General features: G+C 36.5%; 1 protein-coding gene across 2 annotated transcripts in view; it reads right to left on the bottom strand.

The window, feature by feature from the left end:
- Window positions 1-3007: 3007 nt before the first annotated feature.
- ITGAV (integrin subunit alpha V) overlaps window positions 3008-22547 on the bottom strand; it is a 109236-nt gene continuing 89696 nt past the window's right edge. For both annotated transcript variants that reach the window (XM_070802534.1, XM_070802532.1), the window contains exons 20-30: window positions 22000-22147; window positions 21379-21471; window positions 16846-16925; window positions 16384-16464; window positions 15474-15579; window positions 14742-14900; window positions 13802-13915; window positions 8741-8854; window positions 8532-8639; window positions 7695-7817; window positions 3008-7415 (exon numbers count right to left, since the gene is read on the bottom strand). In XM_070802534.1, the coding sequence (XP_070658635.1) occupies window positions 7320-7415; window positions 7695-7817; window positions 8532-8639; window positions 8741-8854; window positions 13802-13915; window positions 14742-14900; window positions 15474-15579; window positions 16384-16464; window positions 16846-16925; window positions 21379-21471; window positions 22000-22147 (1222 nt within the window). In that variant the 3' untranslated portion in view covers window positions 3008-7319. The remainder of the gene's footprint in view (window positions 7416-7694; window positions 7818-8531; window positions 8640-8740; window positions 8855-13801; window positions 13916-14741; window positions 14901-15473; window positions 15580-16383; window positions 16465-16845; window positions 16926-21378; window positions 21472-21999; window positions 22148-22547) is intronic.

Below are 22547 nucleotides of genomic sequence, written 5' to 3' on the forward strand. Positions count from 1 at the left end.
TTTCTCTGATGAGTGATGTTGAGCATCTTTTCATGTGTTTGTTAGCCATCTGTATGTCTTCTTTGGAGAAATGTCTGTTTAGTTCTTTGGCCCATTTTTTGATTGGGTCGTTTATTTTTCTGGAATTGAGCTGCAGGTGTTGCTTGTATATTTTTGAGATTAGTCCTTTGTCAGTTGCTTTATTTGATATTATTTTCTCCCATTCTGAAGGCTGTCTTTTCACCTTGCTTATAGTTTCCTTTGTTGTGCAAAAGCTTTTAATTAGGTCCCGTTTATTTTTGCTTTTCTCTCCAATATTCTGGGAGATGGGTCATAGAGGATCCTGCTGTGATTTATGTCAGAGAGTGTTTTGCCTATGTTCTCCTCTAGGAGTTTTATAGTTTCTGGTCTTAAGTTTAGATCGTTAATCCATCTTGAGTTTATTTTTGTGTATGGTGTTAGCAAGTGTTCTAGTTTCATTCTTTTACAAGTGGTTGACCAGTTTTCCCAGCACCACTTGTTAAAGAGATTATCTTTAATCCATTGTATATTCTTGCCTCCTTTATCAAAGATAAGGTGTCCATAGGTGTGTGGATTTATCTCTGGGCTTTCTATTTTGTTCCATTGGTCTATATTTCTGTCTTTGTGCCAGTACCATACTGTCTTGATGACTGTGGCTTTGTAGTAGAGCCTGAAGTCAGGCAGGTTGATTCCTCCAGTTCCTTTCTTCTTTCTCAAGATTGCTTTGGCTATTCGAGGTTTTTTTTGTATTTCCATACAAATTGTGAAATTATTTGTTCTAGCTCTGTGAAAAATACAGTTGGTAGCTTGATAGGGATTGCACTGAATCTATAGATTGCTTTGGATAGTATACTCATTTTCACTATATTGATTCTTCTGATCCATGAACATGGTATATTTCTCCATCTATTAGTGTCCTCTTTGATTTCTTTCACCAGTGTTTTATAGTTTTCTATATATAGGTCTTTAGTTTCTTAGGTCTTTAATTTCTTTAGGTAGACATATTCCTAAGTATTTTATTCTTTTCATTGCAATGGTGAATGGAATTGTTTCCTTAATTTTTCTATTTTCTCATTATTAGTGTATAGGAATGCAAAGGATTTCTGTGTGTTGATTTTATATCCTGCAACTTTACTATATTGATTAGCTCTAGTAATTTTCTGGTGACCTTCCAGAGGCAAAGTTGCTGATTTCACAGCCACCAGTGGAGGAGGATGGGTGTGAAACCCTTCAATACTACAGACTATTTGAAGAAATAAGATTAATCAAGATGGTTTTTAAATGACTTTTAAATGCTCCATTACGCATAGTTTATGCTTTATTTTTGTGCAATATACAAAAGCCGTATTATTTGATGCAATCAGGGCTAGTAGTTGGTGAATCAAAAAAGTAGGTCAAGAGACAAAATCAATATATTTAAAACATATTTTAAAAGAAGCATATATTCACTTACCAACCTTTTGATATAGGGTCAATAATTTTTTTTTAACCAAACCCCAAGAGTTTGAAGTAGTAAACCACAATTACAATGAATGCCTATTACTTGAAGTTTTCGGCTAAGTGGAAGTTCTTAAAAGCTCTTGTCAAGCAGTTTGAATGCCAAATCTTTCTATTTGTAATTTCTCTCCAATTTTACAATTTCCTCACCCACTTTTTTTCCATAGAAAAATATACTTTAAATTTATATTTCATCCATTCCATGTAACACATAGAACTGCCAAAAAAAAAAATTGTGTAAACAAACATAACTGACTTTCAGCATACATACAGGCCAACTGATGGGGACAAAACCAAGTAGATGCTGACAAAGGGGTGTCCTGCCAACTGCATGTACTATACCTGCCAGCCAGTGTGTTTTAAAAATGGATGGAAGGTGCTAGTTAATCTAGGAAATTATTTTCAATTCTTAATCCATGATACTGTTCATGTTTATGGTGTTATTCAGTCACTAAGTCATGTCCGACTCTGCGACCCCATAGACTGCAGCACACCAGGCTCCTCTATCTTCCTCTCTCTTGGAGTTTGCTCAAATTCATGTCCGTTGAGTCAGTGATGCTATCTAACCATCTCATCCTCTGCCACCCCCTTCTCCCTTTGTCTTCAATCTTTCCCAGCATCAGGGTCTTTTCCAGAGTTGGCTCTTTGCATCAGGTGGCCAAAGTATTGGAGCTTCAGCAACAGTCCTTGCAATGAATATTCAGGGTTGATATCCTTTAGGATTGACTGGTTTGATCTTGCAGTCCAAGAGACTCTCAAGAGTCTTCTCCAGTACAATTCAAAAGCATCACTTCTCCAGTGCTCAGCCTTCTTTATGGTCCAACTCTCATATATAATGTAATCACTAATGTTAGAACTTTGTTTTTATAAACATACTGCAGGAGCCATCAGAAAGAGTATAATACCATACATATTCTATATAATAATTCTTCTCTGCTTAAGATCTCCTGGTACTTCACTATTGCTCTTAGCAAAATATCCAAAATCCCCAACAAACTGACAAAGCTCTTTACAATATATCCTTTGACTATGCACAGAGATGGGGGTTCTTGGGAGGAGAGAAGGGAAGGGAAGGGTGTATTTTATTCCCTTGAGCTAGAACTGAACTATTTGGGTTGAAGATACTTATTTCCTCTGCCTAGACCTCTACTCCCTCATGTCTTTAACTGACAAGCCCCCACAGACACTGAAGGTTAGCTTATATATTACTTTCTTGAGGCTACTTTGCCTGATATCCTTAGCTTTGATTAGGAACCCCTGCTATGAACTTTCACAACACCTCTTCTTTCCCCTTAGGACTCTTATTACATAAAACGGATATTTTCTTGCCTGTATCCTCGCTAGTGTAGGTTCCACAAGACCAGGGCCATCTTGTTCACAGCTATATTTCCAGTTCCTGCCACAAGGCCCAACACTGACTGTTTGATAACTTGGTTGATTAAAACAACAAATCAAAATTTTTCTTACTTGAACATACATGTTTATTACAGAAAGTTGATAGGCAGGTAGATAAATTTCAATTTTTTATGAATTTTTATTGGAATATAGTTACTTTACAATGTTGCATTAGTTTCTGCTGTACAGCAAAGTGAATCAGCTATATGTTTACATATACCCCTCCTTTTTTGGATTTCCTTCCCATTTACATCACCACAGAGCACTGAGTAGAGTTCTCTAAGCTATACAGTAAGTTCTCATTAGTGATCTATTTTATACACAGTGTCAATAGTGTATGTATGTCAACCTCCACCTCCCAACTAACACTGCTAAGAATTGGGACTTTTAAAGAGATGTGCCACCTCTTTGAGGTCATCCTTTTAGTGCATTGTTGCTGGCTCCTGTGATTAAAAAAAAGCAACATCACAGAAGGAAAATAGAACATCCACGCACAAAAGTGGCACCACATGCTCAAGTTTATTGAACAGACACAAGTTACACATTGGAAACTAATAAGAAGAACACTGTACCAGTTTTCACTAACTCAAATCAAGTTAGCAAATCATAAATTTTAGAACACACTCATTTTATGCCTCACCCAATGTGGGTGATCACAAGAGAGCTAAAGAAAGAAAATGACTTTCTATGTTACCTAGGTAGGAAATTAATTGATATACACAACTTCCAAGTAACTTTAAGATACTGTAAAGTGTTTCAAAACTAGCAGGGAACAGTTCACGTCCAGCCTGAAATAAAGTGTAGAATGAATAAAGGGTAGAATGACCTTTTAGGGGCAAATAACTTCATTCATATATCCATCTCAGAATCCTTCCTTCCTGCTTACAAAAATACTAATAAATTCTTTTAGATTAGGTTTACTAAATTAGACTTTGAAATATCTAGGTTTGGTTACATTGTTATATTGCACTTGAGAAGAACAACAGCAAAAAAAAATCAAAGATTCAGTACCTCTGCCAAAAAATTCATTATGTATGAGAAATTACAATGAAATACAAGCATACATGCATGCTACATGATACGTTCATTGGCCAAACTAGCCTACCAACAAGTTAAAAGAAATACTCTCTACAACACTGAGCACTACATCATTTCATTCTCTATTTTTGATCTTATATTCAATTTTCAAATTTTGTATTTTTCTTATTAATCAAGCTATCGCATATATAAGCTATCCAAGAGCACTAACACAGTGATACTGAGATAAGCAACAGTTGTACACAAATATTCCAAGAATGGCTTATTCTTTGCAAGCTCAACACTACATTCTGTAACACAGGGACATCTATCAATTTACAGACTGTATGCCTTATAAAAAACCCGCTGATCTTATTATACACTATACTTTTGCCACATACATCTCTCTTAGGGTTATGATTCACTATCAGAAACCTTTCACATCCTCTTAGAGAAGTCAGTAGAGCCTCTAACACTTGAATTTTCTCTTTATATAAAGTATTAATGAGAATTTACTATGAATAATTAGTTTCAAAACATGTAGAATTGTGGCACTAATATTTTGATTAACTGTTTTACAACTCAGTATTAAGAACTTAATCAGAATTATAATAATCACTAATTACAACAGAAAGGTAAAGGGAAGAAAAGGAAAGAGCATTCCTCACACAAATGTTTTGCAAAATATTAAGTCTGAAATAAATGCCTACATAAGAAATCAACAACATAATCAATTTCTTACCAATATCATATATTTTACGATATTCCCAACTCCAACGATATGTGATTTCTTAAACTGAACCAGATTATAAGAATTTTACAGTCAAAACAGCTTTCAGTTCTCAATAAATCACAAATACAGCAGTGATTATTTTTTGACATTTTAACCAAAACATTTACGTTACTTTAATCCCAACATTTTGCCAAATATTTTCTTCAAAGACTAGGTTTTTAGTCTTCAAAGTCTAGACTACCATATTTTTGTAGAGATAAAATTTTTTTTAAAAAAGAAAATACTATTGCTTTAAATTACAGTTCATAAGAGCAATTTAAAACATGTTAATTTTCATGACAAGACCCTTCAGTCTCCTCTAGTCTAATGCTCTCCCAACTGAGCTATTTTGGCTCCTCCTTCAATCGCTCATAAAAGATTATATCTTGAGAGAAGAGGCCATAAAAGGAACAGATTGTGCAAAAGCAAATAGTAACATTTAACTTTTTGAAAGAGTGACTTTCTATCCAACAGATATTTCCAGGAATGACCGCTATTAGATGGGAAAACAGGTGAGGTAAATGCTGTTCTAGACCAACTTAGCAACTGTCTTGGGCAGGCCCTATGATAAAAAAAATTTTTATTTAAAAAACTTTAAATTTATTGGTAACAAAAGTACTTATTGTGTATGACTACCTACGATCTTTTAAGCTACTAGTAAAATCTATATTATAACACCAATTTTGAAAATCACTAAAGCTAAATATAGGGTCTTGTCAATGTTCTAACTTGTTTGTACAACTCACCTACATATGCTTCTATTTTATGAATGTATTCTAGTTTAGCCACTTGTGTAGGGAGTTATAACACAAGCCATGGCAAGAAAATTTCAATTATTTTTAAAACATGGAAAAATATTCAATTATCTAAGGGAAATATTTATCATCACCTAATGAAGGCAGTAGTTAAAAAGCTATTGAACTCTCAATTTCTAATGCACAATATGATGTAATTACACAAAAATAGGTATAATTAACAGTTATCCCCAGGCCTGGAGGAACTGTGAATAATTCACATAATCTTCTAGTAAGATTCATCACCCTACAGACTTAAAAAACTACAACTTGCCACCTGTACAGCTTTTATTTAAAAATCCTAGAAAAGTAGTTCATATTAATAAAACTAAGAAAATTTTAAAAGGTTTCCAATAACTTGAATTGCCTATAAAATAACCTCTAAGAAGTTATTATGATAGCTGAGACTGGTTTTACATGTTATACCTGGTTTCAACTGAGGTAATATCCATGTGAGTAGCATCATGCTATTGCTAGAAGTAAACCAGTGAGCTACCTTAGCATTTCTTGTGGGATTCAGAGGTTGAGTGCACATTCTTATAAACTGTAAAGTTTTCTCAATGATCTTGACACATTCTCAATAACAGTTTTGAAAATATAAGGAAAAATACATATATAGGAGGAAAATAAATTAATCCCAACTTAAAAACTCTTGCTCTAATCTAAGAACAAACTATTCAATAAGCAACTCTGTCAAAGAACTACATAGCCTTTTAATTTAAATGCTTTTTTTTTTTTCCTGGTATTGTCTACAGCCAGACTAATGCAATAGAATATACTTTGGAAACAATTTCCAATTCCATCTAACTTCAAGCATCATGATGTTTAGCAGAAATTAAACAATTATGCAAAAGAGGCAATTTTGATTATAAAACTAATTTTTAGTATAAGTTGACTTAAAGGATTTGAAATATAACTTGTGTGTGTATTAGTCGCTCAGTCAAGTCCAACTCTTTGCGACACCATGGACTGTAGCCTGCCAGGCTCCTCTATCCATGGAATTTTCCAGGCAAGAGAACTCCAATACTGGAGTGGGTTGCCATGCCCTCCTCCAGGGAATCTTCCTGACGCGGGGATGAAACCCGCATCTCCTGCATTGCAGGTAGATTCTTTACTGCTGAGCTACCAGGAAAAACTAATTTTTTAGTATAAGTTGACTTAAAGGATTTGAAATAGAATTTAAACTTATACAAAATAAAATGTAATCAAATGGACTGTGGATAAAAATATAAATACAAGTTTAATAGCATGTACTCAATTTTCACATTAAAACAAAAATCTGTACCTTTGCAGTTACAAGAAAGAGTTTTGATGGGATCATGCATTTTTCTTTTTTTAAAAGTCCTACCATATAGGTAATATTAAAATCCAAGTTTATACAGCTATGAAGTTAGCTTGAAAACTCAAGTGTAGTGTAACGTGTATTAACATCATATATCTGCACAAAAGATGTGGATCCTAAGGTCCAAATTTGGATTGCTTTAAAACAACAAAAAAGACAAACAAAATCCAACATACAAAATCAGAAACAGTAATTGTAGGAGGTACTATTTTAGATAAAGTGGTAACTCAGGCACTATCTTATGTACACTGAAGAAGACCTATCACTTGAAATGTTATTATTTAAATACCTAAAAACACAAGTCAGTAGGGGTATTAAATGTATGTATGAACTTAATCATAATGAAAAGGATGACAAATATTGCTCTCACTTTGTGGTTAACACCAATGGGCACCATCAGCAGTATGGTCTTGGAATTTTATTCCTCAGGAAGGAAATTAAAATCTAAACTGAAGTTGGAACTTCTAATGGATCAGGATGTAGCGTAACTTAAAAATTACAGTTAAGTTTCTGAGTTTCCTTCACCATTTTCATGAGGCTGAAGCTGTTCCCTTTCTTGTTCTTCTTGAGGTGGCCGTACACGCTTAAAAAAGCCCATCTGTCAAGTTAAAAAAAAAAAAAAAGAAGAAATAACATCACTGCTACATCAATGAAGAATACAGAAAGTATTCTGAGTGGCCATAATATGGCCAAGAAAATTTAACATGGTACTTAGTTCAACTTTTCTTCCTTCAAACAATAAGGAGTGCTCATCATACCTCATTATTAAATGTCCAACTCCTCTGTCCCTCCCTTTTTTCTCTCCCTTTTTTCTTCTCTCCCTTCTTCTTTTCTTCTGCTTCCCCTCCCTCCCTCTCTTCCTAAGTCCATCACTTACCCTGTACATTACAAAAACTAAAACAGCCAGTAACAACAATCCTGCTAGAACAGCTAAAATGATCACCCACACAGGAACAGGCATGGGTGCCGGCTGAATGCCCCAGGTGACATTTGTGGTGACCTGTTGAGGAGAAAAAGTTCTTGAGTCTTAAAAATAGTTCACTGAGTTATTCAACAAATATCTGAATATATACTGCATTTTAAGTTAATGTTACTGACATTATTTTCTAGTATAAGTACATTTCTTATACATATGAGTACATATGTAAAAGTACATTTCTTATACGTATGAGTACCTATGTATAAGCACATTTCTTATACATAAGTACATTTTCTAGTATAAGTACATTTCTAGTATAAGTACATTTCTAGTATAAGTACATAGTATCATTACACATCTGGCATCAATAGCATATACACACATGAAACTCTCAACTTCAGGTTAACTTCTGACTGTCTCTGAAATGATTTTTTAAATAATCTGACCACCCACTTTATGATGCATTGGTTTCATTTTAATCCTCAAATTAAAGATCTATAAAATGCCCTCACTTACTGCAGTTAATTTCCAACTTTCTAACTTTGTGGAGAGAGATTCCCCAAATTTTCCCACATGAAATTCAGTATATGCTAAGTATATTACACACAATAAGATGCTAAAGTCTACCTTTAATAATTCTGGGATGGGGGAGTAAAATAGTATTAAACTAAGTTATAATCCATTCAAATAACTCAATTACTTTACGAAAATAGCTAACTGCTAATACTTAAAATAAAAACAACTACAGTATTTAACTGAATGCACTTATTTCATTTCCCAAAATCAATGACTTACCAATGTGGAGTTGAAGATGTCCTCAATTGGAAGGTTTTTATAAGGAAACTCTATGACATTAAATGAAGCAGATGACTTCAAAGAATATGAATGATTCTGGTTTTCCTTCTATATGGGAATAACAATAAGATGATTTTCTAGATGTCAGGCCTTTTTTATTTCTTTGAAAAAGTGGATAAATTTGCTGAATGCCGCCTTTCCCCACTTACATTCATAAAGGTCTCGGTCCACAGGAGAGACCTCACATACAGGATTGCACTCTTTCCTCTGTCTAGTCGCCCCACCTGGCAGACAATCTTCAAGCATTCAGCAATTCCACAACCCTGCCAAAAAAATTATTTACTTAAAAGAAAAGATCATTCCATCATCTCTTCAACATATAAAAGTTAGACATTTGTCTTGTTTTATATGAAAGCTAAAGAGATCTAGATTCTTTTGCCTTACAGCAATAACATTCAAAATGAGCAGGCTAACAGCTGAACCTATGAATGTTTCTTGTTATGAAGGGATTGGTTTTACTGTGATTTGTTATGCAAGGATAAACTTTATAATATTAAAATATTTACTTTTATAGCTAGAATTTAACATTCTAAAGAACCCAGAGCATGGTTATTTTAGTAAGACATGAAAATCAGATCACAATATGCCTGTGGAAAAGAAAGAGAAATGGGGTGAATCTTTAATAGTTACTCCATGTCACATCTGTAGAAATCAAGTGGCATGCTGATGGTCTTTGCCACATTTGACATTTTTAATGGTAACTTGAAGGCAGACAGAAGTAACAAATATTCACCACCTTTTATATGCTGGTCAACCTGCATTAGACATAAACTGTAATGTCATATGCATACACCTCACAACAGTGCTATCCAGTAACTGACCCCTCCGGTTGATGACAGAATTAGAAGCAAACTCCTCTGGCCTGATAAAAGGTATCTATGAAAAGCGCACAGCTAATACCATACTTACTGGTGAAAGAATGGATGCTTTTCCCATAAGATTAGGAACTGTATGACAATGTCCATTCATGATACTTCTACTCTACACTGTTCAGAAGGTTCTCACCAGTGCAATTAAGCAAGAAAAAAAAATTTAAAAAAAGGTATCCAGATCAGAAAGAAAAAAGTAAAACTATCTCTATTCAGATGATAGAATACTTACAGAAAACTTTAAAGAACCCAAAATAAAACTACTAAAGCTAATAAACAAGTATAGAAAAGGTACAGAACACAAGATCAGTATACAAATGTGAATTATTTTTATATAAACTGTCAATGAAAAATAAAATGAAAAAAAAATTTAAATTCTATTTTAAACAGAATTCAAAAAGAATAAAATATGTAGAAGTTACTTAACCAAGGAAGTGTAAGATTTGTACACGGAAAACTACAAAATATTTTTGAAATAAAGAAGACTTAAATAAAGAAGATAGCTCATATTCAAGGACTGAAAGACTTAACATCAAAATAGCAATACTCTCAAAGTGACAGAGCTAATAAAACTGCTATCAAAATTTCAACAAGTGTTTTTATAGAAATGGACAAGCTGGTCCTAAAATTCACATGCAATTGCCAGGAACCCCAACTAGCCAGGGCTTCCCTTGTAGCTCAGTTGGTAAAGAATCTGCCTACAAGCCAGGAGACCTGGGTTCGATTCCTGGGGCTGGGAAGAGTCCCCGAAGAAAGAAATGGCAACCCACTCCAGTATTCTTGCCTGGAGAATCCCATGGACAGAGAAGCGAGGCAGGCTACAGTCCATGGGGTCACAAGAGTCGGACATGAGTTAGCGACTAAACCACCACCACCAACAACCAGCCAAAACGCTCTTAAAAAAGAAGAAATACTGTGCAGGGGGCGCTCACACCCCTCAACTTCAAAACTTACTGCAGAAAAACAATAATCAAAAAATTTTGATACTGACATTAGGATACATGTGTAGATCAATGGGACAAAATTAAGAGTCAAGAAATAAACCCATATATTCACAGTCAATTCATTTTCAACAAGGGAGTCAGGACCATTTAAAGGGAAGAGCTAGGTCTTTCCAACAAATGATGTTGCAAGAACTGGAAAACCACATGAAGAAGAATGAATCTGGGCTTCTATTTCACACCATATACAAAAATTAATTCTGTATGGATCAGAGATATAAAAGTAAGAGCTAAGATTATAAAACTCAGAAAACCAGAAAATTTAGGTGTAAATCTCCAGGACTCTGGGGTAGAAAATGGTTTTTAAAATATGACAGTAAAAATATAAGCAACACACAAAAAAAGTATACTTGAGAAATTTGGACTTCTTCAAATTTAAAAGCTTTTTTGCATCAAAGGCTACTATCAAGAAAGTAAAAAGACAATTTACAGAATGAGAGAAAACATGTGCAGGGTAGCATCTAGAACACTTCACAACTCAACAAGAAAAAGCAAACAACCCCATTTAAATATGGGCAAGCGGTTTGCATAGAGATTCCTCAAAAGAAGATACAGAAATGAAAAAATGCTCAGCACCATTAGGAAATCCAAATAAAACTACAATGAAGTACTACTTCACTCCAAAAAGGAGGACTACAAAATAAATTTCTCTGAAGGCAATAGCAAGTGAAGGCAAGAATGTGGAGAAATTGGGACCCTCTTATACTGCTGGTTGGGAATGTAAAATGGTACAACCACTTTGGAAAACAGTTTTGCAGTTCTTAAAAGTTAAATCAAGTTTGGCTGTATGACCATATGACACAGCAACTGGACCCCTAGATTTATTCTCAAAAAAATTAAAATATATGTTCACACAAACGTTTACAGTGGCACTATTCAAAATAGCAAAAACCGGAAACAACACAAACACTCATCAACTGATGAATGCATAAACAAAATGTGGTATTATCCACAGAATGGAATATTATCCAGCCACAAAACGACTGAAGTACTAATGCATGCTTCACGATGAACCTCAAAAACACTATGCTAAGTTAAAGAAGCCAAACACAAGAGGCCACATTTTATATGATTTCGTTGATAGGATGTGTTCAAAACAGATGAATCCTCAGAGCGAGCAAGCTGATAGTGGTCTCCAGAGACGGGTGGTAGGCGAGAAGGCAGTGGCTGCTTAGTGCACAGTGTTTCTTTTTGAAGTGATGAAAATGTTTTGGAGTTAGATAATGTACAGTGTTGTGAATACACTAGAGATTACTAAATCATGTATTTTAAAATGGGTAAAATGGCAAATTTTATCTAAGTTTTATCTCAAATATTTTAAAAATGTGATTCTGTACGAGGCCAGAAAGAACAGGATCAAAAGTGGGATGAAGGTAGAAGGTAACTTCGAATTCACATGGGTTGGTCAGGCAAGTCCAATCTGCCACTTAAGAACAGCAGGAGATGGGGGAGTAAGCCACAGAGAGAGTTGGGCGAAGAGCATTTTAGGAGGAGAGCAATTTTCAAAATTAGGAGGTAGAAACAGGCTTGGGGCTGTCTGTTCAATGAAAAGCAAGGTGACCAAAATGGGAAGAGCAGAGTAAGGAGAGGAAATGCAGGCAGCAAGGCAGAAGGACCCAGATCCTGTTTGCCTTGAAGGCTTTTTAGGCTCTGGTTTTCTCCTGAGTTAGATGGGAAGACACAGTAGTAGTGTTCATTGCTCAGTCATACCTGACTCTTTGCAATCCCACAGACTGTAGCCCACCAGGCTCCTCTGTCCATGGCATTCTCCAGGCAAGAATACTGGAGTGGGCTGCCATTCCCTTCTCCAGGGGATCTTCCCGACCCAGGGATCAAATCTGGGTCTCCTGCATTGCAGGGAGATTTTTTTACTGTCTGAGCTATAGGGAAGTCCTTGGGAGTGACATGACTTGACCAATTTTTAAAAAGAGTCACTATGGCTCCTATGTGGCAAATACACTGTCATGGGGATAAGGGCAGAAACATGGAGTCTAACGGGAGGTTTGGCAATAATAGTTCAAGTGCAAGAGGAAGGTGGCCTGGGTTAGATTGTGGCAGTGATACAGATGGCAACAAGGGGTCACTTTCTGTGTGTTGTGAAAGTAGATAATGACAGAATTTGCTGATATGTCAGATATGAAGTTTGAGAGAAAAAAAAAGAGTCAAGCACAACGCCCATGTTTTGGACAGAGATATGAGCTGGTATTTACTAAAACGTGCGACATCACAGAAAGATTAGCGTTGGGAAAACTCAAGGGTATATTCTCAGCATTAAGTGTAAGATTCCTATTTAAGAAGAGTTCCAGTAGATAGCTGGATAATAAGAGTCTGCAGTTCAATGCAGAGGATTGGGTTGGAAATATAAATCAAAGTCATCTATACAGAAATAGTACTTAATAGCCCTGAGAATGATGAAGGTCATCTCACATGGAACTGTGGGATATAACCTCTACAGTGACAGAAATCATCAGTGTGGATATACCTGCACTTCTCTAAGTGGTAGCCACTAGCCACACGTGGCCAATGAATACCTGAAATGCGGCTGCTATTTACAAAACTGGACCACATAGATCTAATGAATGACTGGAAGTGGATCAGCAAGAAATCTGAGCCCTGAAAATCCTCTCGGGAGCTTAAAAGCCTAGATATGGAGAGTAAGCAGTCGAGAGTTGTGGTAGGAAGACAACCAACAGAGTAGTGCTCTAGAAGTAAGACAGGAATGTTTCATTACGGAGGAAGTGCTTAATGTGCCCAAAAACCACTGAGCAGTTAAACTGAAAGAGAGCTAAGAAGAACCATGGAATTAGGAGATATGAAGGTAACTGGTGATTGCAAGTGAACAGAAACACTATACCAGGTGCTCTGCTAGCTGTGGTTTGCAGCTGTTAAATTTTAACATCTTTTAACACATTAAATTTTAAGGACTGGAGTGACAAACCTCTCTATAATATTGTAGTCATTAGGCTGACTCAACAAAAGATGATCATAATGTTAATTATTCCCACATTTTTGTTGAGGCCTTCTGGGTTTTTTCTACAGTACTGCACATAAGTTGCAAAGATTAGAATGAGACGGAGAAAGAGGTCAGTTAAAGGAGTGCAGTCAGAAAAATAAGTTAGAATATAAAACATTTTTATTAGCAATCTATAAAGACAGATCCTTTGAATAAAATGTGGTGTTAATCCAGTTAGGAAGAGGAAAGTAAGAGGAGTGAATGGTATTAAAATATATAGCTCTTTCCAGCACAGCTGTTGTTATTTTTGAAATGTTCTTTGGCATCAGTTCTATAATCACTTATTTTAAAAACATTTAAAGTGCTTGTTGTTGGAATGGCACTTACCAAAGTGTGAACATCTCCTTCATTGAGGGTGAGATCCCGCTTCGTGATGAGATGGTTCCGGTCGCCTTGCCCACCAACTGTATCATTCTTTTCACTTGTTTGTGAATTTGAGATCTAGGATTACATTAATAAACTGGTGGTAAATAACAATGGAAAATATTTTGCATAAAAATTTTGACATAAACTGTTACACGTGATTAAAATACAAAGCCACTAAAAATTTGGTATGATAGAAAATTCACCACTTACTATATGGCTAACACTAAGCATAGAAAATAAAGATGAGTCCTTAGTATGTGGGGAAAAATTACCTCTGCCTAGCCATCATTTTCTCCCCTTGCATAGTGAGAGGAGAAACTGATAAAATACACAAAACAGTCAGAAATTTCACAGTGTACATCTGTGATGTGTGTCAAGAGTATACATTTTTTTGTTTTGTTTTCTTAACCCTCCTTTTTCCCAACTGCAACAGCTTCCTATCCAAAGATACATGCTAGGATGGAGAGGACTATACCTAAAAGTAAATGGAATTCCATAAAATGAGATTTTCTAGGTCAAGTCAAAAAAGCCAAGAGTAAAATGTTACATCTTACCCCAAAGACAAAAATTTGGACATCCAAACATCCTTGATATAATATCACATGTGGATAAAACCACTCTGTGATGAAACCAAAGTCAAACTGGATCACTTAAGAATATCTCCAGAGGCTCACTAAATACTACATAAACAAATGGTTCAGTAGAACGTCATAGAATTCATCCTTACTCATTACACAAATAAACAATCTAATCCATAGCATACTGGTTATGAACTAAAATATTTTTGCAGAATGGATTTATTACTAAAACAATTGCTTTATTTTATGCATTTCTTTTATAGATTTAGAAAGAAAAGCAATAAAACATCAGCATAATAAATGGCTGCTATGAAGCATATTACCTTAATTCTCAAAGGGTTAATCTCCATATCTGAAGTGCAGTTCATTGGCCCATCAATATCATATTGAAGGATGTACAATAAGGTGTTATTGTTATATTTGTAAGGCCACTGAAGATGTAGCATTGCCTTGCTGAATGAACTCGGACCGTTGTTTCTCAGCTAATGAGGAAAAAAAAAATGTAAATACTCTGGGCAAAAATCTATAATCCGTCCCCTACATCATCTTTAGGAATCCTAAAGCAACAGCATTTGACTAACAGCAGAGTTTCCATAGTGACTCTAATATTACATCATGATCATTAATATGCAAAAGAATCAAACTCAACATCTGCCTCCGAATAGGGCAGTATGTGTTAGGATAAGAATATAAACAAAAGAGGAAAACATGAGAAAGTTACTGAGAAGTGGCATAGAAAATTTTCTTCCCACAGAATCAAAATTTTACTCATTGACCTATTCCTTTTACCCAAGTACAACTAATTGGTTTTAAACAACAGTTTGTATAAACAGCTTTCTTTTACCACTTGAAGTTACTTGTCTAATGGTAATGAGCTTCAGAATGGGGAAAAAATTCTAAGAAATCTCTGGTACAAAATTAAACTATGCAGAGTTCACATAAAAGTTACATAGATTTGTTTTCTTTTTGTTCTTTGGACTTGTTTTTTAAAAGCAGCCTATCTGTTCCTCCCTCTGTTGTCTCTCTACCAGGTATCAATTAAATCCAACGCAAACCTCATAGATGTGCTGAACAACTGGCCCAACATCTTCTTCAGTCTCAGGGTTCTCTTTGTACTTCCAATTTGGAATCGGAAGAAAGATATGATCAGGACTTGAGACTCTAAACAATGACCAAAGAAAACCTACCATGAATATCAAAATGATATGGTCAGTTCATTTTCAAAAGTACCTAGTATCCAAATGAATAAAATCAGAATTTTTAAAAAAGCACCAAAGACAAGAAAAATTATACTTGTATGTGTACATGCACAGCTGGACATACAAACTCTTCTTTACTGAATCCAGTGTAACAGATGAATTGGTAATAGGCAAACATTTCTGCATAAAAGTTCAATAAATTTACTTTATGCTGCTTTTGCCATGTCTGGTTTATTACCAGAGAATTAGCAAATAAATATTTGGGGCTTTGGAATAAACCCAGAGCCTTCTTATTCCTACAGAAGCTATAGTTCTAGCTTCTGTAGGAATAAGAACATATACTATCCAAAAGAAGTTAGGCGGCCTAAGACTTGGACATGAGTTATGTGCTGCGTTTAGTCGCTCAGTTGTGTCTGACCCACTGTAGCCTGCCAGGCTCCTCTGTCCATGAGGATTCTCCAAGCAAGAACACTAGAGTGGGTTGCCATGTCCTCCTCCAGGGGATTCTTCCCAACCCAGGGATTGAGCCCAGGTCTCCCATATTGCAGACGGATTCTTTACCGTCTGAGCCACCAGGGAAGCCCTGGACATATCTATGCCTATGGCTGATTCATGTTGATATTTGGCAGAAAACCACAAAATTCTGTACAGTAATTATCCTTCAATTAAAAAATAAATAATTTTTTTAATGTAAAAAAAAAGTAACTACTTTTTAAAGTAGTTTAAATCATGAGAATAAGATACTCAACTGGGTAATCATACTGACCCTCTTATCTCAACAGCAGCTAAAACAGCAAGGTCAACTTTGTAAGATACAACCGGGCTTACTTTATCAAAAAGATTGGAGCTGAAAAAGAAAAAAAATAAATTTAGGACTGAATTTATTGATGAGCATAATTATCATCAAAATCATACAGAGGCAAAGGCAGTGAAACTAAAAGTGAACAAATGAAAAGCAATAAAGAAATGACAAAGTGCACAAAATAATTATTTTCATTAGCATTTAATTCTAAGAAGATGAGTTTTATTTAACTTTTATTTTTGTCTTAAAACTCAAAAATAATAAAATTATTCTTATCATATAAATATTGGTCTTAAAATTTGAAAACTAAGTACTAAAATTTTAGTCTACCTTATTCCATAATACTTAAGTATACTGCAAAATATATTTATAACAAATGCTATTTCCTCAAAAGTTATTATAGACAGAAAAAAGTTGTCTTCACACCTTTGAATTTGTAAATCAAATTTCACAGACGTATCCATCTCTGATTGCTGGTGCACACTGAAACGGAGACCAGCTAAGAGCTAAAGGAGGAAGAGAAGGTTAATGTTAGTTAGAAACATGTCAAACAAGTGAAATTTCAAATCCAATGTCCAAAGAAAAAAGAATGGTCTAACACAGGGTTTTTCTGAACTTAAAACTGAAAGTACTCTCGCAAAAATAACTAAGCCTGCTGCTGCTGCTGCTGTTCAGTCACTTCTGTCATGTCCGACCCTCTGCGACCCCATGGACTGTAGAATGCCAGGGCCCTATGTCCGTGGAATTCTCCAGGCAAGAATAATGGAGTGAGCTGCCATGCCCTTCTCCACAGGATCTTCTTGACCCAGCAATTGAACCGCATCTGTGTCTCCTGCATTACAGGCAGATTCTTTACCAGTGAGCCACCAGGGAAGCCCTAAGTCTGATCTTCTATTAAGACACTCAGACCAATCCATAATGGAGCCAATTTAACAACAATGATTAATCATATCTCCTTATAATATTAACTTATTAGCTCCTTATAATGTCAACTAATATTAACTTTCTGAAAAATGCAAGAGGAACCACTGATCCAATGAAAGTACAGTAGTTATGCACAAGATTTAGTGACAGGAAGCTAATACCTGAACTTGTTTTAATAGAGCAGGAAGAAATAGATGGTTTACAAGACTCAGAGAGCCTGACTAAAAAGGAGAGAAGTAGGGCCAGAAGCCGAATTTCTCTACGCCACCCACAAGTCCATCAGTAACAAACATCTTAACTTCTGCGGGCAGAAAATTGTTATTTTAAAGAAAACAACTGAGCTACAAAGTTAGAGAAAGCAGGCTTCTTGGAAGTCATATAAAAGACATCTAAAAGTGGCCCTTCCAGGGGACTTCATGAAACCACCTCTCACTTTACAAAGCCTGGAGCCGGCCATAAGAATTAACCTGGAATTATCTTTCCTGAATACACAGGGAGTAAGAAAGTCAGAGAGAATGAGTGTATGAGAAAATAAAAGGCACGTTCACTTCTTAATAAAACACTGCATTAAACACAACTTTGAAATGTAACTTTGAGGACTCTGTTCAAGCCATCTTCCCCAAGAGACCATACATCTAGAAATAATTATGACTTTTAAGGGAAAAATATATTTAAAGAAATACGGAATATTTATTTTTTATTGAAATATATTAATATTTGACACACAACACTGTGTAAAGTTAAGATATACAACATGTTGATTTCATACATTACATGATTACCATTGCAGCAATAACTGTAACTCTGTCACATTCAAAATTATAACTTCTTTATTTGTGGTCGGAAGAATTAAGATCTAATCTCTCACAAGTTTGACACCATACTCTTGTCTATAATCATATACCGCACATTAGATCTCTAGGACTTATTTACTAGTCATTGAAAGGCTGTACCCTTAAAAACACCTAATAGGACACTGTCTGTAAGGGTAGATATGGAATTTGCAGTCCCATATTATCACAGATAATGCCAGGCTGGATGAAGCTCAGATTGGAATCAAGATCGCATCCAGTCCCATCACTTCATGGCAAACAGATGAGACAAAAATGGAAACAGTAATAGACTTTATTTCCTTGGGTGCCAAAATCAACTCAGACAATGACTGCAACCATGAAATTAAGACACTTGCTTCCTGGAAGAAAAGCTATGACAAACCTAGACAGCATATTAAAAAATCAGAGACATCACTTTGCCGACAAAGGTCCCTATTGTCAAAGCTACAGTTTTTCCAGGAATCATGTACGGATGCGAGAGTTGGGCCATAAAGGCGGCTGAGCACCTAAGAATTGCTACTTTTGAACTAGAGAAGTGCTAGAGAAGACTCCAGAGTCCCTTGGACAGCAAGGAGACCAAACCAGTCAATCCTAAAGGAAATCAGCCCTGAATATTCATTGGAAGGACTGATGCTAAAGCTGAAGCTCTAATACTTTGGCCACCTGATGTGAAGGGCCGACTCATTAGAAAAGACCCTGATGCTGGGAAAGGCTCAAGGCAGGAGGAAAAGGGGACGATAGAGGACGAGATGGTTGGATGGCATCAGTGACTCAATGGACATGAGTTTGAGTAAACTCCAGGAGATAGTGAAGGACAGGGAAGCCCGGCATGCTGCAGTCCATGGGGTAGCAAAGAGTCAGATATGACTGAGCGGCTGAATAGCAATTATCACAGATCTTCTAAGAGAGTTCCAGAAAAACATCTATTTCTGCTTTATTGATTATGCCAAAGCCTTTGACTGTGTGGATCACAATAAACTGTGGAAAATTCTGAAAGAGATGGGAATACCAGACCACCTGATCTGCCTCTTGAGAAACCTATATGCAGGTCAGGAAGCAACAGTTAGAACTGGACATGGAACAACAGACTGGTTCCAAATAGGAAAAGGAGTACATCAAGGCTATATATTGTCACCCTGCTTATTTAACTTATATGCAGAGTACATCATGAGAAACGCTGGGCTGGAAGAAGCACAGGCTGGAATCAAGACTGCCGGGAGAAATATCAATAACCTCAGATATGCAGATGACACCACCCTTATGGCAGAAAGTGAAGAGGAACTAAAAAGCCTCTTGATGAAAGTGAAAGAGGAGAGTGAAAAAGTTGGCTTAAAGCTCAACATTCAGAAAACTAAGATCATGGCATCTGGTCCCATCACTTCATGGGAAATAGATGGGCAAACAGTGGAAACAGTGTCAGACTTTATTTTTGGGAGCTCCAAAATCACTACAGATGATGACTGCAGCCATGAAATTAAAAGACACTTACTCCTTGGAAGGAAAGTTATGACCAACCTAGATAGCATATTCAAAAGCAGAGATATTACTTTGCCAACAGAGGTCTGTCTAGTCAAGGCTATGGTTTTTCCAGTGGTCATGTATGGATGTGAGAGTTGGACTGTGAAGAGGGCTGAGTGCCGAAAAATTGATGTTTTTGAACTGTGGTGTTGGAGAAGACTCTTGAGAGTCCCTTGGACTGCAAGGAGATCCAACCAGTCCATCCTAAAGGAGATCAGTCCTGGGTGTTCTTTGGAAGGAATGATGCTAAAGCTGAAACTCCAGTACTGTGGCCACCTCATGCGAAGAGTTGACTCATTGGAAAAGACTGACGCTGGGAGGGATTGGGGGCGAGAGGAGAAGGGGATGACATAGGATGAGATGGCTGGATGGCATCACCGACTCAGTGGACATGAGTTTGGGTTAACTCCGGGAGTTGGTGATGGACAGGGAGGCCTGGCGTGCTGCGATTCATGGGGTCGCAAAGAGACGGACATGACTGAGTGACTGAACTGAACTGAACTGATGTGTCATTATTAATAAATTAAATTCTACTGAAAAGGTAACAAGAAATATACTGCTTTTTTCCCCCTTGATACTAACAATTCAAAAAGGTATATTTTGTCTCCTTTTTTAGAAGATTTGGGAAGCAATCCAGTGAGTGCTTCTTCTCAAGCTTCTGGGCTCCCTTCTCCACCACCTAAAGAGAAGTCTGATCCAACCAATGTGCAGTTTGATCCTAATGGGATGACCTTACAGGTTTCATGTTAATAAAGTGTGAAGTGAAAGTGTTAGTCATTCAGTCGTGTCTGACTCTTTGTTACCCTACGGACTGTAGCTCACCAGGCTCCTCTGTCCATGGAATTCTGCAAGGAAGAATACTGGAGTGGGTAGCCATTCCCTTCTCCAGGGGATATTCCCAACCCAGGGATAGGACTTGGGCCTACCTGCATTGCAGGCAGATTCTTTATAGTCTGAGCCACCAGGGAAGTCCCAATTAATGAGATCACTCTAACTCACCTAATAACAACAGTCTCGGTATTTGTCAGAGTAGCTTTGAGGATGCATTAAAGCATCAGTTTAAAACATCAAAGTTACAATCTATCCTTAGTTTAAACCATGTTCTCATCCATTCACCAAACTGAAGGCAAAGAGGAGCTTACTGAATACAGGTAATAGCACAACTCACTACTCTGGTATCTTAATCAAAACTAAGCTCTAATAATCGTTACATTCTAAATCAAAACCAACTGAAATACTATTTTGAAGTTTTTATTTAAAAAAAAAAACAATTACTATGGGACTTCCCTGGTGGTCCAATGGTTGAGAATCTGCCTTGCAATGTAGGTGATACCAGTTCAATCCCAGGTCCCGGAAGAGCCCATATGCTACAGAGCAGCTATGCACCACAACTGCTGAGCCCATGCTCCAGAGCCCACGAGCCACAACTACTTCTCCCACGTGCTGCAGCTACTGGAGCCTAAGCTCCGCGACAGGAGAAGCCACTGCAGGGAGAAGTCCGAGCACCGCAGAAAGGAGTGGCCTCTGCTCACGACTGGAGAGGGCCACATGCAGCAACAGAGACCCACCATAATCAAAACATAAATAAAAAACAATCAAACAAATGACTGTGGACAAACCCACAGAAAAATATGCTAATCTCTATGAAAGAACAAAAGAGACCCATTTAATTAAAATGTCTTACTTGAGTTCCAGCCTTCATTGGGTTTCCAAGGTCACAAACCACCTGGCGGGTTTGGTTTTCTGTCTTAAACGCACAGGAAAGTCTTGCTAAGGCCTTTGATAGACGAAGAAAGAAGATTGAAGGGAAAATAAATTAATCACTAAAAAAAAAAAGCAGAAGTCATACTAAAACTGTAAAGTTTCTAGACAATATCATACATTTGGATGTTTGGGTTTCTTGCTTTACAAAGCTAACAGATCTATTTGAATAATGAGGGATATGGGGGAACCAGAACTGTGTTCAGTTGCCACATATACATGCAGAAGTGTTTCTGAACGATCCCTCGAGGACTCAGACACATAACCATATTATTTCTGACAAATTATTTGATGGCCAGGCTTAGACCCTTTATCCATCTGACCTTGTGTCAGGCACTTAGCTAGCAATTTTTAAAAAGTCATATCAATGCATTATGCAAAGTACTAGGCTTGAAAAGAATTATGTAAGACAGGCACTCTATTGTCTAGCAATTTAGCCTTAGGTAGAACAGCTAAGCTGTAGTATAATAAATAGGGTAGCTGCTCATTAATGTTAATGTGAACCATGAGTGCATTTCGATTTTTAAAGAGGCAGCTTGCTTACTTCACTGTTACGGACAACCCCGATGAAATCAGCCTGCAGTGGGATGGAAACGATGAGCTCGGCTTCATAGGCACCTTCCCCCTGATTCTGAGCCTTAACAATCAAGGTCAGAGGGTTGTCGTCCCCAATATAGATCTTCTTTTGATCACTACAAGTTAATATAAATCTAGTCAATGAAGAAAGACTGCATAGCAAGAGCATGACTGTTCAAAGCACTGATGGTGTTCAACAGCGTCTCAGGATATTTTGAGACCACTGCACAGATCAACACTGAACTGGAAATAGCACACTGGGTGCAAACTCAATGTTTCTCCCAATCAAAGAAAACACTGATGCCTTTCTCATATCACTATCACTCAAATCTACTTATGGAAGTAATTTTATATCCCTTTGTACTTATTAATTTCCTGATTTTTTTCTAAAAGTTGAACTAATCCCCTGGTCATGATACTTTGCTATAATTTATACATCATATAAAATGGTAATACGTCCTTTAGTCAAGAGACAATCTTTAAGAGAATACAATGCTACTTTGTGACACTACTCCA

The sequence above is a fragment of the Bos indicus genome, chromosome 2 (genome assembly GCF_029378745.1).
Source record: "Bos indicus isolate NIAB-ARS_2022 breed Sahiwal x Tharparkar chromosome 2, NIAB-ARS_B.indTharparkar_mat_pri_1.0, whole genome shotgun sequence".
NCBI classification, from domain to species: Eukaryota; Metazoa; Chordata; class Mammalia; order Artiodactyla; family Bovidae; genus Bos; species Bos indicus.